Source organism: Sander vitreus, chromosome 3 (assembly GCF_031162955.1).
Source record: "Sander vitreus isolate 19-12246 chromosome 3, sanVit1, whole genome shotgun sequence".
NCBI lineage: Eukaryota > Metazoa > Chordata > Actinopteri > Perciformes > Percidae > Sander > Sander vitreus.
In genome coordinates this window covers 26,100,681-26,116,982 of record NC_135857.1, presented here as the reverse complement: position 1 = coordinate 26,116,982, position 16,302 = coordinate 26,100,681, and the positions used below count along the sequence as shown (strand labels likewise).

General features: G+C 39.7%; 1 protein-coding gene across 2 annotated transcripts; it reads left to right on the top strand.

Annotated features, from left to right (window-relative positions):
• Positions 1 to 16,246, top strand: cab39 (calcium binding protein 39). Of its 2 annotated transcripts, none has more exons than XM_078246714.1 (9): positions 1 to 182; positions 4,970 to 5,125; positions 5,281 to 5,445; positions 6,020 to 6,138; positions 9,869 to 10,037; positions 12,589 to 12,648; positions 13,255 to 13,320; positions 13,826 to 13,969; positions 14,051 to 16,246. In XM_078246714.1, exons 2-9 carry the CDS (start codon positions 5,012 to 5,014, stop codon positions 14,237 to 14,239), a joined length of 1,026 nt encoding a protein of 341 aa, XP_078102840.1. In that variant the 5' UTR covers positions 1 to 182; positions 4,970 to 5,011; the 3' UTR covers positions 14,240 to 16,246. The 2 variants fall into 2 exon arrangements, with proteins under 2 accessions (XP_078102840.1, XP_078102841.1); XM_078246715.1 differs by having other exon boundaries at positions 4,938 to 5,125.
• Positions 16,247 to 16,302: the final 56 nt, after the last annotated feature.

Genomic DNA, 16,302 nt, shown 5'->3' with positions numbered 1-16,302 from the left:
ACAACCGCTCCGCTGTCGAGCTCAGAGAAGGAACTAGGAAACAGGGGCTGCACAATTAACTACAGTACAAACAGGGGAGGCGGCGATCAAGGAAAATAAAGCAGGTTTTGTTCCAAGGAGCACCTAAGTTGCCCTTTGCTGTCTTGACAAATCGGGGAACTAGAGAAAACGCCGTTTACAAGGTACCTTTAACGTTACTATGTTTTGTATAACGTTATGGTATGAAATACTATTTGCAAGCATTGTGGTGTAACGTTAGCTAACATTAACGTTAAGGCTACTTTAGCTAACAACAGTTGCCTTAAAGTTAGCTACATATGTCTATGTTAGTTAGCTAGCTAGTTTGTTGGATAGCCATCAGCTAGCAAACACGTTTCAGCTAATCATAGCCAGTCAGGCATGAGCTTGGTAGTAACGTTAACAGCGAGGAGCGACTGCCAGGCCTGGCTAACGTTATGCTAAGAGGGCTAGCTAGCTAACTGGCGTTACAAAACTGGCTATAATAAATGCAGTTAGCTAGTACTTCATAACGTTACAGTCTGAGCTATTTTAAATAAAGCTAACGCAGCTAGGGTTTGTGAGCATTAACGTTAGGCCCGGGGAGGCCTTCTGTGTGTCGACACTTACACAAGCAAACCAGCAGTAGCACTGTTGTTTGGTGGACAGTGATTTAAGTATTATAGGCCACGTTAGCTTGCAAACGGATACAAAGCTGTCAAGTGAAAGGTAAAGGTAATGTGTTAGCTGAATCCCATATTTCACTGCGGCTCTGCATTAACTTACAGCTTCCTGCATTTGCTAGCCACATAGCTAATTACTCAATGAGCAAGTATCAATTTTTTTAGAGCGCTAGCCTAATAACTTTTAAATAGCACATTTAAAAACAAACAAAGCAAGGCAAAAGCAGGATACCCAGAGGTCACCATCAGACAGCTAGCTAGCTAGCTTAAACAGTGGGGCCAAACAATAGAAAAACAGCATTTGGGTAAATACAAACAAGAAGGCAAAAGACTCAAAACAGCAGAGAGAAGATACAATAAAAACATGACAAATAAAAATATGCAAATAAAAAATTTGAAAATCAATAAGAAAAATAAAAAAGGTAAAAAGAGACGAGTTTGGCGCAAAGTTGGCAGGCTTCATCCATCACAAACCGGGCATGGATAACGGAGAGGGGCGTTGCTCTCTGTCAGCTTCATGTTAGTCTTCTTCATGTTAAGCCAGCTTCGGGCCGCGGGTTTGCAACTTGTTGGAGTTTGTTAAGCTATATAATATTTATCTTAACATTATATAACATCTGCTGCTGTCTCGACTGAATAGTGAGGGTGACGTTTGAGCTCTCTTCTGACACAGTTTTGTTTGTTTAATGGAGGGTAAGGTTAACTACCGGTATACTTCAGGCTCCGCTAATCGTGTTTGCATTTACCTATTTTCGACTGTTGTAATCGCAGATATATAAAGCCTGCTCTGGCTAACATGACGGTAGTTTTCCTTTAAAAGAGTCGGAAGGGGTTTGGACTTTTTTGCAGCCATGTTCAGTTTGTGGAAAAGTCAGGCCTACAGCAACTCTGACATGTGTTGGCCTAACATTACCCCAGCACACGATGCCTGATTAGTAACGGAGTCATTGTTGGTTAGCGGCGACCAGCTGATTTTGAACCTGCCATATGTTTCCTTCCTATTTGCGTCACTGACACTGAAGCGGGTCAGGGGCGGTTCTCCTGTCTGCTGGCTACATTAACCAACAGTAGTCTGTGCGACAGACGGATTTGGCCACCTGGCGAAATTGAGGTATGTTCAGCTTATTAAAAATGTAAGCAAGCACAACTTAAGGACTTCAGTAACCATTGAACCCGGGGACACTTTTTATATTTCTCAGTCACACATGACAAATAATATATGAATGGTGGACTGCACCTCCCACTTCAGTGCTGCTTGGTTTATATTCCTGGCCACAGCGTTGCTTTCTAAATGTGGACTCTCTGCCAAGGCACAAGAGGATGAGTGTGACTACTCCAGGGTTTGTGTTCAGAGTTTAAAGGTTCCTGGCATATACAACAGGTTGGTGACAGACTGTTAGATCTGTGCCTCTTAGTGTTTATTAAGTGACTAGTTTTGGTGTTTTGTGGCAACCTCAGTATCATACTGGAAACTAGGGCTGGGTGAAATATCAATATTATATTGATATCTATATATGAGGCTAAATATCGTCTTACATTTTGGATCTCGTAATATGACACAAGGGTTTTGTCTTTTCCTGGTTTTAGAGGCTACATTACAGTAAAGTGATGTTATTTTCTGAACTTTTCAGCCTGTTCTAGCTGTTCTTTTATTTGTCTTGACCCACCTAGTCATTATATTCACATTACTAATGCTAACTTGTCAAAAATCTCATTTTATAAATATTTTGTGAAAGCATCAATAGCCAACCCTTCAATATTGATGTATTTTGTCAAAGATTTTGTGATATTTGAATTTCTCCATATCGGCCACCTCTACTGGAAACTTTTGACTTTTTAAAATGTTTAATGAAAAAAATGTCTTGGCATGATACTGACATTAAGTGTGTATGTTTCCGTATTGGGTTCTTGGAATAGGTAGTGTAGTCATCCTGCATGACCTACTATATGAACAAATAAGCATATTTAGGCTGCTGTGTTGCTAATTACTAGAGATGGTCCGATACCATTTTTTGCTCCCCGATACCGATTCTGATACCTGAACTTGCGAATCGGCCGATACCGAGTACCGATCCAATACCAGTGTGTCATATATTTTATTATGTTTTAACAACTGTATACTACTATCCCTGTATGGATGTGATATGATTTATATCTTTGTTGTCGGTCTGGCTCAGTTTAAACTCTTTGTGAAACATGAACAAACAATTAATGCCACAGAACTTTCTTTTATTATCCAGTTTGACAGTCAGTTGTAACGGAAAAAGAACATAAATAAACTACTTTTAATGTAGATTTTCTTTAGGGCTTTATTACGTGGTATCGTATCAGTGCATAAACGCCAGTACTTCCCGATACCAGCGTTTTAGGCAGTATCGAGGCAATACCGATACTGGTATCGGAACATCTCTACTAATTACACTTTGTGATAGCCCAGGCTATCTCGGCTTACTTCTTGCCTGTTCCAAAAAAGTTTGGCTTTCCCCCATAGTATAATATGGTTGGGTGGATCAGGTACTTTTGTAGACAAGGGTACTTGTTAAGTAACTCAGTTAAATAAGAGCAGCAGTGAAATATGGCCTTTGTAGCATGGTTCAGTTTTATCCCGTGTTATAGGTTTTTGTGTAGAGATGAGTGTGTTTATTGACCTAAATTAGTTACCTGAGAAAGTACTTTTATATTTAGTAATGTGACAAGGTGTTTACTTGGATTTGTTAGTCGCTGTTCAAGTAGGCCCATGTCATAGTAAACATTGCTTGCTTAATCATTTACTGACAATGACCAGACATTTCACAATATTGTACTCTAAGTGATAAGCATGTGAAGTCTTCAGTTCTGACAGTTTTATATACAAATAGGTTGATTTTAACATTATCAGTAACAGCAAAATGAATACTCTGTCCCATTATTTTAAACCTCAAGCAACATAAATATTTGGTCCCATTATTTCCAACATCAAACTGCCATCAACTGGGAAAAAAACTGAACTAGAGTTTAAATGACTGTAGAAAAGAAAGAACTGTCTTTCCCCAGTAACACAAAATAAAGTATCACAACCCTGGTGCCAAAGTATAAATAACATGCAACAGACGGTATAATGCAATATCAATTACTTGTCTAACCCATGGGCAGTGAGTGACAGGTAGTGGAGCGGTAGTATAAGTGAGAGTTGCCATTTTAATAGGTAATTGTGATTAACTTACATTAAACATTATGTGTATGTATCTACTGTCATCATTCTTAAGATCTGTTTTGTTAACCTTGGTTCAGACTTGCATCGTTGCTATGTTTGTATTCACCCTCTTTCCCTACTACACTGCCTACATCTGTACTTTCCTATAACTACTTGTTAGCTTGACCTTTGAGTGTTACAAATATATTGTCTGGAAAGGCACAAGACAAAGACCATGCTGTTTCTGTAGATCATCTGTTAATTAAGATTATATTTTACAATACAACAACATTAATGCAGGGTTGCTCTTAGTTTTTATTTTTTATATATATATATATTTTTTTTAACCTTTTATTTATCCAGGTAAATCAATTGAGTACAAAATCTCATTTGCAACGACAACCTTACAATTAAATTTTATTTCTAGTATCAAATCATAACAAGAGTTATCTCGAGACACTTTACAGATAGAGTAGGTCTAGACCACACTCTATAATTTACGAAGACCCAACAATTCCAGTAATCCCCCCCAAGAGTAATCATTAGCAGTAGCTAATGTGACAGTGGCGAGGAAAAACTCCCTTTTAGGAAGAAACCTTGGACAGACCCAGGCTCTTGGTAGGCGGTGTCTGACGGTGCCGGTTGGGGGTGTGCTGAACAGTGGCAATAATCAGTAAATCAATAGTCACAAAGATAATGGAACAGTGACTACAAATGGTAGTAGTTCATGTCATAACAGGGCACTGAAGGGCGTTACAGGATGTAGCATGGCACAGCATGGGTAAGCATCTTAAATATTCTTACACATTCACGCAGTTGCACATTCATACCTGGAAGCTGCCCAGTACAACCACAGTCTGATCTGCTGGCCACTGAGCAGTTCCACTGGAGCGGTTGGGGTTAAGGGCCTTGCTCAAGTGCACCTCAGTGGTGGTAATGAGGGAGGGAAAAGTGCTGCTCTTTCACTTTCCCCACCCAGATTTTATCCTGCCAGTCTGGGTCCCGGTCCCAAGCTCGCTGCTCTAACCTTTAGGCCACCACTGCCCATCTCAGTTCCCATCTCAGTTGTCTCTCCATCTTTACAGGTTCTGATCCAGTTTTACATGTCATTCCTCAGGTGGACAGTCCGCTGCCTGCTAGCTCGTGGTAACTCTCCGCCATGCCTTTCCCCTTTGGCAAGTCCCACAAGTCGCCGGCGGACATTGTTAAGAACCTTAAGGACAGCATGACAGTGCTTGAGAAACATGACATTTCTGACAAAAAGGCTGAGAAGGTAGGGTGATTCTTGCACAAATTCACATGTTCTTTGTTTTCCCTTGTGGGATTTGTCACCTCATCAATCTTTTGTGGGGGTGAAAATGAGTTTGAACTAGAATTCTGATGCTTGAAATACTGTAACGTCACATGTGCTATGTGTATATGATTCAGGCCACAGAGGAGGTGTCAAAAAGCCTGGTGGCCATGAAGGAGATCCTGTATGGGACTAATGAGAAAGAGCCCCAAACAGAAGCAGTGGCCCAGCTAGCCCAGGAGCTCTACAACAGTGGCTTGCTCAGCACCCTGATAGCAGACCTGCAGCTCATCGACTTTGAGGTGAGACTTTGTGTCTTTCATAAGAGTGGGGAAGAAAAATATTTAATAAATGACATTGAAAGAAAAGGAAACAAAGTGGCAAACAATTAACGAGTTAATTAATGAGTAGGCAGTGAAGTGGTTGAAGTTTCTCTGAGCTTTACACAGGAAGAATGTCTCTTATGAACATGAGACTATATGTTAAAAATGTACACATCTTCCTATGTTGATATATGGACAGACTCATGTCTCCCTGCAATATGTCAGACTGGGTGCTGTGTGGTAACTGCTGCTGCAGGCAGGCTTCCCTGACTCACCCTATCACAGCATGACTCATTGTGTTGTGTGATCTCTCTCTTCCTCTTTTACCCTCTCTCATCCTCCTTTCCTCTACAAAAAAAAAAAAGATGCTAAAGAATTCTAAATCACAAGTGTGCAACATACAAACATGACAGTAATTAAAACCAGCATACCTTATGTTTAGAGTTGCATCTTGGCTTTCCACCCTTCTCTAGCTACTGATTGCAGTTTGAAAGTGTATTGTGTAACCTTTTTATGTATTGTGTTCTCTTTATGCTTCATCTGTTGCCACCAGGGTAAGAAAGATGTAGCTCAGATCTTCAACAACATCCTGAGGCGTCAGATTGGCACTCGGACGCCCACGGTGGAGTACCTCTGCACCCAGCAGAATATCCTCTTCATGTTGCTTAAAGGGTAAGAAGGCACAAACACAAAGATTGGTCATGCTCCCCTTGATCTTTAAGATTTTATTTTTTTAACTTATGAATATTGTTGAAACAACACACGTGAACACAAGTTATTGAAAAGAGCAACTTTCTAGCATAAAGGGAAATGAGAGCACCTCTTTTCAAATGGTCCGACTGCTGCCTCAAGAAGAAGAATGAAAAATGGGCAACATGAACGTTGTTAGAAGCTGAGCTTCCTGTGATATAAGTTCCATATACTGGTGAACACCTTCATCAGTTGTTCCTGTGCTCCATTAGGAAAGACAAAAACAACTGATAAAGATGACAACATTTGGACTTATATCATGCCTAGGGATATACAGAAGGCAATGCTCATTTTACTTAAAGACAATATAGCCCAATTGAGTAAAACGATTTAATAGTTTTTAAGCTAGATTGTTATAATCTTTAAGTTAATTTTTTAAAATCTCCAATCCATTTTGATAGAAATAATACATTGCCTGATGTGTCTTTTTTATTTTATTTTTTATGATCAATTCTTTATTTATTTTTCCATTTTAAACAACAGAACAGACAAACACACTTGAACAAGAACAACCCCCCCTCTCCCACCCACCACCCTCTGCGGTCTCGAGGAAAATGAAAAACATAAACAACAGAAATCACACCTTGTCTAGTCGCCCTCCTCTACTTCTTGTGATGCTGAGGTCATTAGGACTGATATCTGTGCTGCTGCACCTTTCCATAGGTTTATAGTCGATGACTTGGCTTTGTTAATCCTAGCTGTGGAGAGCTCAAGCATAACTATGTCCAGAAAATATACCAACTACTGTTTTATACAAAGCGAGTGGGGTGGGGGGAGGGAAGCCAGCACTGAGCTATCATTTTCTTGTTCGCGGTTGATCCAGCTAACCAAACTTTCTTTTGTCTCCCAAGCAGATGTAATTTAGAGTCATCATTAAGTAACAAAACAATCTGGTCAGTAGGAATTCGACATCATATCAGATAGTATTGATTGTTTTATTCCAAAACTCATGCACCTGTTCACACTCCCAGACCATGTGCAGGAAAGTTCCAGTTTGTTCAGGTTGTCAGAACGTACAATAGGGAGTACAAATGGCTTTAGAGACATATCTCTTCTGGGGAGTCCAGTATGTCCTATGACATGTTGAAGTGGATCTGCTGGTGATTTGGGTTCTTGGAACAGTGGGAAATATTGTCCCAATTAATTACGTTCCCCTCCGGGCTCAGCTCTCGCTCCCATTTCTTTACTATTGGGAGTTCGCCTACAGATACTTGCATCAGTTTAGCATAAATCCTGGACACTAATCCTCCCACAGGAGAATCAACAAACCATTTAATGATTGGGTGCATCTCAAAAGTGTTCCCCCATGGCACTCCATAACATTTTAGGGCTGATCTTAAGATAAAGGAAGACGGATGTCCTAGGGACCTCAAAGAACAAGTGTCTTTTCTGTTTAGTCCCTTTCAGATGAATCTGTAGTTCAGCTCATCCAAAAAATACAAAGAAATTGACTTTGGATCTTGGTAGGCCTGCACGATATTGGAAAAAACTTACATTGCGATATTTTTTTCCCCTGCGATATATATTGCTATATGAAAAAGACTAATTTTTACAAGAGGACATAAATAGCCCTATTTAGAAATACTAAATCATTATCAACTACTGGGGTGATTTTGTAGGGGAGTGCATCTACAAAGAAAACAAAAATGAAAAAGGACATTTTCTTATGTGAACCAGTCTTTGTTGAACTTTAATGCTTTACAAAAACCAAAGCAAGTAAGCGCTGTGATTACTCTTCTGAAGTGATTTTGGAGAGGGAAATTAGGAAGAAATACACTGGTTGACTGACATGACACCATTGTATTCATATAATATCAATCCAGGCTAAAGTGAATATTAATAATGCATGCATGTTGCTTCCTCTACATTTCAGGTTGTGGTTGACTAGCGGGGCCTGCTTTGGTTGTTGATAAATTGATTAAAATTGATCATGATTGGTGGTTTGCTGTGCACGCAGAGCCTGCATGTCACACTCTTGCAACAAACTCTGTATCCAAGAGCACTTAAATCAGTGTAAATTAAGTTATATCAGAAACAGACTGCTGTTGTAGATTAGTGTTATAATGTATAACGTTAGTTGGGACAGACGCCTTGTTTCTTTAGGCTAACTATGTTAGCTTTAGCCTGGCTGGTAGCAGCTTTCTGCGGTGAAAAATGGCCGGGAGATGTCGTGATTACGTTGCATTAATCGGGTGATTTAGTTTGTCTTTGCAGCAAACATAAAACACTGACTACTGTAGCTTCACTACTCATGGAAAAGCATGTGCATCACTGTCAGCGGCCGCTTACGGTACTTTTCTACACACGGGAGAAAACATCAGCGTAGCGTCAACATCGCAACGTCCTGCGATGTGACTATCGCGCATGTGCACATCGCGATGTAGACGATGAAACAAAATATCGTGCAGCCCTAGAACTTGGTCTAAATTTCCTTATAAAGTCAGAAAAGTGAAACAAAAGAACATTTACAAGCCTACACCAATTACATTTCCATCAACTACACTGTTATTTAACTTTTTTTCTGAAAAGCCAGGCACATTGCGTGAGCCTCACCTACTGCACAACTGGGGCGTCAAGACAGGATGCAACACTGAGTTATTTCCCAGCTTTGACACGTGATGCTCCAGACTTGCAGCAACTTTATCACATTCACTCCCTGGATTGACATGCCTTGGCTATGACACAACGTTATACGTTTTTTGTGTCCAGTAAAGCCTAAGGGATGACATTTAACATTTTGGTGCAGAGCACAGTGGATTTGATATCTTTAAGTTGCTCTTTGTCATGGCTCCGTTTTATAGTCTGCTTCTATATCAATGGTGTAAATACCATTTCACCCAGCTCAATCACTACTTCTCATGTTTCTAAAAGTGATAACTCCATCACTGCTGGATTGAGCCTATATCGTCAAACCTGTCATGGAAGGCTACATGTTAGCATGTAGAGACATGACACTGGCACACTGAATTTATGCTAATATCAATTCATAGTTCTGGCCTCCTTTTACTTGAGGGAAAGTAACTCATTTTAATATATATATATATATATATATATATATATATATATATATATATATATATATATATATATATATATATATATATATATATATATATCATTTTAAGTGTGTAGTTGTCTTTTTGTTAACAACATTGAAGGCTAGCCAGAGATTAAGATTAAGCAGTTTTATATCCCACCACACCACATTGTATGCGTCGTGTGTGTGTGTGTACATGTCCTCCAGTAAAAACAATTTAGCTCGCTGGGTAGCTCACCTGGTTACCCCACGTACAAAGGCTCAGTACTTACCGTAGCAACCGCCGGTTCGATTCTGACCTGCGGCTGTTTGCTGTATGTCCAGCCCCCTCTCTCGCTTTTCCTATCTTAAACTGTCCTGTCAAATAAAGGCCTAAAATACCCAAACAATAATCTTTTAAAAACAATAACTATGAATGATGCATTGTGGATGATAGATAATGCTGTCCTCATCCTCATATCCAGAGTTTATTCTATTGAGATGATGCGGTTACGTGAAACTTAACGACGTAAACATATGTAATGAAAACTTACCTTGTTTCAGTTTCTGCATGTTTGCGTGTAGTATTCTTCGATATGATATTAAGTCCTTGTCCTGTGTTGCTGTTTTGTGCAGGTATGAGTCTCCAGAGATTGCCCTAAACTGCGGTATCATGTTGAGGGAGTGCATCAGACATGAACCACTGGCCAAAATCACACTGTGCTCAGAGCAGTTTTATGACTTCTTCAGATATGTGGAGATGTCCACTTTCGACATTGCCTCAGATGCATTTGCCACTTTCAAAGTAAGTTGGCTCACTTGTTCAGCTATTAAAAAAACATCTTAAAACCAGTGACACTTTTTTTCCAAAAGCGTCGTTTCAAAAGTAACTCATCGATGTGCTGGTTTAATGGTTTGTCTGTTTAGGAAAAAACGGTCTGTCTAACACTGTTAAGGTCTGCTCGAAGATCACTGGAATCGAGCAGAAAGACCTCAGCTCTCTGTGGAAGGTGCGAGTGGTCCAGAAAGCTGATAAAATATTATCTCAACCTGACCATGCACTTTTTAGTGAATTTTTAGTTATGCCATCAGGTCGGTGCTATTATGTTCCTACTGAAAACAAATCGGTATGCAAATTCTTTCATTCCTTCAGCCATTAGGCAACTGAACACACATCGTTAATCTATGCTTTTGTTGTCATTGGCATGTTGATGTGGATGCTGACTCAGTGCGTTTTTCATGCAGTTTAAAAAAAAACAAAAAACGATTATATTCAGGTTAAGGCCTTTCCTAGAACTCTTTTTTTTTTCTTTCTCAAACGTCATGTAAACACCTTACCCCGATTATAATCCGAGTTCTAATAACTCGGTTAACAGAGAACTCCTTTAGTAACCGGAGTATCCTTGCATGTATACACCTTAACCGGGCTATGATCGGTTTAGGCACATGCTTCATGCTTCAACTGCCCTCCGCGCTCCGAGGGAGTTGATTTTGAACCGGACATACTCCGTCAGCGCGCTGTGAGACGTAGTCGTTGCTATGACACCATACAACAAAACGGTGTTACCCGAATCAGCGGCGGGCAGCAAAAAGCCTGCGGCCCGTCTGTTTTACTCCCTGCCGAGGCAGCAGCGGACATCTGGAGATGGCTAAACCGACTGTCCATCTCCCGGGCTGTCAACATGGTGTCTAGGCAAAAAAGTGGAGGGACCGGGCAGCCCCCACTGCGGCCCCTAGCTAACGCTAATGTTAGTTAGCTAATGAAGTTAGCTTGCTAATTCTACCTGACACTGGTTACAGATAACGTTATGAGCCGAACAAGTGGTCAGTCATCTGGCGGGTTCATTTTTCTGTCCTACGCTGAAATAATAATGTGTAAATTAAACATGAAGTTGTTAAATTTTACTAATTTAGTGATTGGTCTGTGTAATGTTGACATAGGTCAACCGGAAGAAAAAGCATTGTGCGTTGGCAGAGTGCCACCTACTGTACCAGAGGTAGAGTTACTCCTGTCATTCTCCCCATTCTTCCCCGGTCATGTATACGGGGAGAACTGGCATAACCCGGTTATTCACTTAACCGGTAATCACATACCCCGGTTACTACTGTGCATGTAAACATACTGTTGTTACTCTTGTACTTTCTTATGACATGGATGGGCTAGACTGTAAAAATTAATTGCCCCGTGGGGATTAATCAAGTTTTCTGGATCAGATATATATACTGTAAGTTATTAGTGGAGATGCTGTTTACAGTGTCATGACATCTCTATTCAGCAGCCCCATCTCCTATTCTTGCTGGTACTTCGCTTTGGTCCCAATTTGATTCTTTCACGATATATATGGGTTCCGATTTGATTTGCGGTTTTTATTTATTGAGATTCTAGAAGTATTGCGATTCGATAGTTTTCAGTATTGTGATTTTCTTTTCCTTCTTTAAAAAAAACTAAATTTGAATAATGCACTTCAAGAGACGATATATTACGAGACATTTCTAAAAGAAGAATGCACATCACAAGTCAGTCTGACATTTACTTAATTTGTAAAGAAGTACATGTGTTGTATTTTCTGTATGTCTGTCTTGCTGGATCCATACAGATATGGTGTAGTCGCTGTTGCTGGTACCGTATAAACGGAACATATTTAGTTGAATCATTGGTAAAAATAAATATCAAATCTAGAGAAAAATAATCGATTTTAAAAATCGTCACACAAAAAAAATCATGATTTTTTTTTTTCCTCCACCCCTACCAATTACAGAGCTCAAACAGCAAATTTGATGAGGCGTTGGCTGCAAGTACATGCTGCTGCTTATCTTTCAATTATCCTCCAATGTTTAACTAAAATTAGTTTCTGATTAGAAATAAGAACATATCAAGTCCTATTATCATTTTTACCAGTAGTTTGCTGATTGTTCAGACTTCTATCAGAGGGTCTCAGTTTTAAAATGGTATTTAAAAGACTGGACTAAATGTTGTGCTATCTGGACAAACTTTGACAACACTGCTTAATAAATACTTAGTGGTCAGATTTAAATACTGGCATTAAAGCTCCTATTTCTTTTATTACGATTACAATTTTTATATAGTCTTAAACAGGATTAATTTGCTGACACATTTGCAACAGATAAACGAGTCGTCTTATGTCTTTGAAAAGGATTATTTCCAGAGATAACACTAACACTGTAACCCAAAACATTTTTTTTTCGGTCTAATTTTGGGGTGGGGGGTTTTCAGTCAATAATTATTTCTGCATGTGCTTCAGTTTGTTGTACCTACAGTGTCCAAAAAAGGAGACAAATGGGACCAGCCTAAGTGGTAACCATTAAGTCTGAATTCATTTCTCATCTTTTTCCAGGACCTCCTCACAAGACACAAGCTACTGAGTGCAGAGTTTTTGGAGCAACATTATGACAAAGTAAGTCCATTCTCAACTGAAACCTAGTATTTAAAAGGTAAGTAAGATAGAAAGGCTTGATTGGTATGTACGTAAATGTGGCCATGACATCATAGCGGGAAGAAATGATGTAACCTCATCACTTATGTTTATTGGCAGCTAAACAAATTCATATTTTAAGGTAGTATTCATCAGTACAGAGTTCATCACAACTAATCAATGGAACAAAAATAATGTATCGATCATCCATTACTCTATAGGTGCTGCTTTATTGCTGTATGTACCAGTCATTTAAAGTTGTTAGGCCTTTAGTGGAATTCAATGTGTTTGAGATGAATATTTTGAAATACTTGAGATTAACTTAACCGTGTGGATGTTTGACATGCTGGCAGTCTCTTTTCTCAACAACATCAAACCAGTCATTTGGGACATAAGTTGCAGGGCTGTGAACACAAAAGTAGCTGTCAGTCTGTGAGGGAAAATCTCTTACTTTCTTTCATGTATTTTAATACAAGACACAGATGCAATTGTAAAAACCACTACTTGACACATTTAGATTAATCTCTCTCCCCTGACCGCTTCTATTTTTGTCTGTTTTCTCTCTCACTTCCTCTTCCTTCTCTCAAGTTCTTTAGTGAATATGAGAAGTTACTCCACTCAGAAAACTACGTGACTAAAAGGCAGTCTCTCAAGGTAAGTACCCTGGGTCGTGCCAGTAAACGGGTCTCATGTAGTGGTGCAACTCTATTCAGGGAGCTATTTAAAGATGGGGGTCTGGTCAGAGTGTTTAGTGTTTAGTTTCTCAAAACCATTCCACCTTCATCACCACCTTGTCGTGACCGCCATCTAGTGGTGGGAGCATTACACGGCATGTCCTCTGAAGACCCTTTCAATATTGGAGTTTTCTTCACTTTTTGTTTTTGACTACCTTTAGTGCCTTCTTTCTTTCTTTCTTTCTTTCTTTCTTTCCTTAGTCTGAATAACATGCGTTTTGTAGCTCTGAAGTCACAATCTGTAATCTAAATGTATACAAACTGACCCCCGACCCCCTCTTTCCAGCGGTAAAATGCTTTCTTTAACATCTATGTAGGCCAAGGACATTATAGATTGTGGCTTAAAGCAGTGAGCTCTGTCAATGCAAAATAATTATATATTCAAATTCATATTTATTTCCGTTTCTCACTCTAAAATGATCTAGTTACTGGGGGAGTTGCTTCTTGACCGGCACAATTTCACCATAATGACAAAATACATCAGCAAGCCAGAGAATCTCAAATTAATGATGAACCTGCTACGGGACAAGAGCCGCAACATCCAGTTTGAGGCTTTCCATGTTTTTAAGGTAAAAATGTAATGGCAGTTTTTATCCCATCAAATATGTACATAATCTGCACATATTAACATCCTCTTCCTGAACTACAAGGTGTTTGTGGCCAACCCCAACAAGACGCAGCCCATCCTAGACATCCTGCTGAAGAACCAAACCAAACTCATTGAGTTTCTCAGCAAGTTCCAGAACGACAGAACGGAGGATGAACAGTTCAATGATGAAAAGACTTACCTGGTCAAACAGATCAGGGACCTCAAAAGGCCTGTCCCCCAGGAGGCCTGAGGAAGGGTGCAGAGGTGAGGGGAGGAGCCACCAGGACCACATCTGGACAACATCCAGACAATTTCTGCTTAACGGACCCATCAGCAGCTTCTGTTCTGGTTTCTGAACAAAAATTGAGGAAACGAATGAAAAACCAACGTACCCATATCAACTCATCAGAAAGTCGCCAGCTCCTCTGCTCCTCAGTGAACATTTTAATTACTTTTTTCAGTCTTTTTCCTTCAAAAGAAATAAGAGAAAATAGATGCTGCTGCTTTCTTGCACATTGAGACATGTTAGGTATATTGTAATGATACAACAGGCCATCGAACCTAGTAACAGAAAATGTCAGTGCATTCAAAGTAAGGCAGAATTTCCGAAGAGAGAGAGAGAGACACACACACACACACACACACACACACACACCAAGGAACAAAAGTAGACACATTTACATGCATAAATGTATTACATAAAGAAGATGCATACACACATACTGCAAGAAAATCTGCTAAAACCTTGTGATGGAAATGGTACGAGAAAGTTGAACATTGGTGTGTTGGTTGCATGCCTTGAAATGTGACAGATCCATGGCTGTACTCAGCGTCGGCTCTGTGATGGTCTGGCTCCCACGTCCAGTGCCACAGACTCGGAATTGCACGTGCATCACAGCAACCGCTACAGTTCGTGTCTATGCCTTTAGCCAATACAACAGTGGTTCATTTGAGCGATTCATGGGGACAAGCTCTCAGATGCCATCAGACAGAACTAATTGACCTCCTGTGTGCTTTGTTACAGCACACGAGGAAAGGAGGGAGGGATGTAAGGTATGAATTTGGAATTTGGGTCTCGATTGTTTTCTGGGACAGGGTGAACATGTACATACGCCTTTTTTTGCTTTGTAGATTTTTGTTTAACCTTGACATGAATATATATTATATATATATTACCTTAAACATCACGTTTTTGGTTAATCATAATCAAATTACTTTCTAAACCGTAAAAGAAAAAAACAAGTTAAATGACATTGATTTTGCATTTCATTTTACTGTTGAAATGGTTGCTGTTGGGTTTCTTTGTACATAACTTAAAAGGGCCAGCTCACATTTAGCTAACCTATAGGATATTAACAATTTGTACAGCGGAGGAATGTCATGGTATTAGCTCTGGATCTGTTAATCCTCTTTTTATTCTACACCTACATTTTGAGTATCTCTCAGACTGCTGAACATGTGCAGGAGGGGATTGGGAGGGCATTAACTGAAACATTAAAGCCTGTGTGTTTTCTGCACTTTGTGAGGTGCTGAGCGATCAACATCACCTAACTGGAGTCGAGGATAGCGGGGCTCTTCCTCCCTCCCTCCCTCCCTCCTCAGTTTCATTAACTGTTTGTTTTCCTCATTCTAACCACTCTTCTTGTGGCCTGGGAGTGCTGTGTAGTCCCACAGTGAGTGTGCTTCAGGGGTGAGCTCATCAGGACATTGGCAACTCAGCACACCATTCTTACTTTCCCCCTTCTCTTGTATGAGCCTTTCTCTACAGAGGGTTTATAATTCCAGTACAATTGTGAGTGTAAAGCATTGTGGGTGGCAGAGTACTTTGGGCATGTTGGATTGTCCTCATGGTGCTGAGCAAAACGTATGAATCCACAGATGTTATTTACAATGAATGACATGGTCTATGTAATGAGACATATATATATATATATATATATACCTTCAAATAGGCAAATGAGAAAGCATCTCTGTGTTGACAACAGCACTACTCAGATAGATGACAGTTCCTCCATTCGCATTGAACAAGCATGTTTCTCCACTGGCTGTGCATGATGCTGTACTAAAGATGTTGTACTGGAGTTTTTTTTCTTTTTTCCAAGCATTCAACATTGAAATGTCAAATTTAACTCTTGGCTGTATGTTGACTTTGACTCCAGTTTCAGCATAGATCGTGTGGGTGCATTCAGAAGTGTCAAAGGCCTGGTCCCTACTAATGAAATAAAGAAAACAGGAACATTTGGAATAAAAAAAATAATGCTGTGGTCATTTTCTTCCCGTGTACAGAAATAATAACTCAGTTGTCAAATTTGT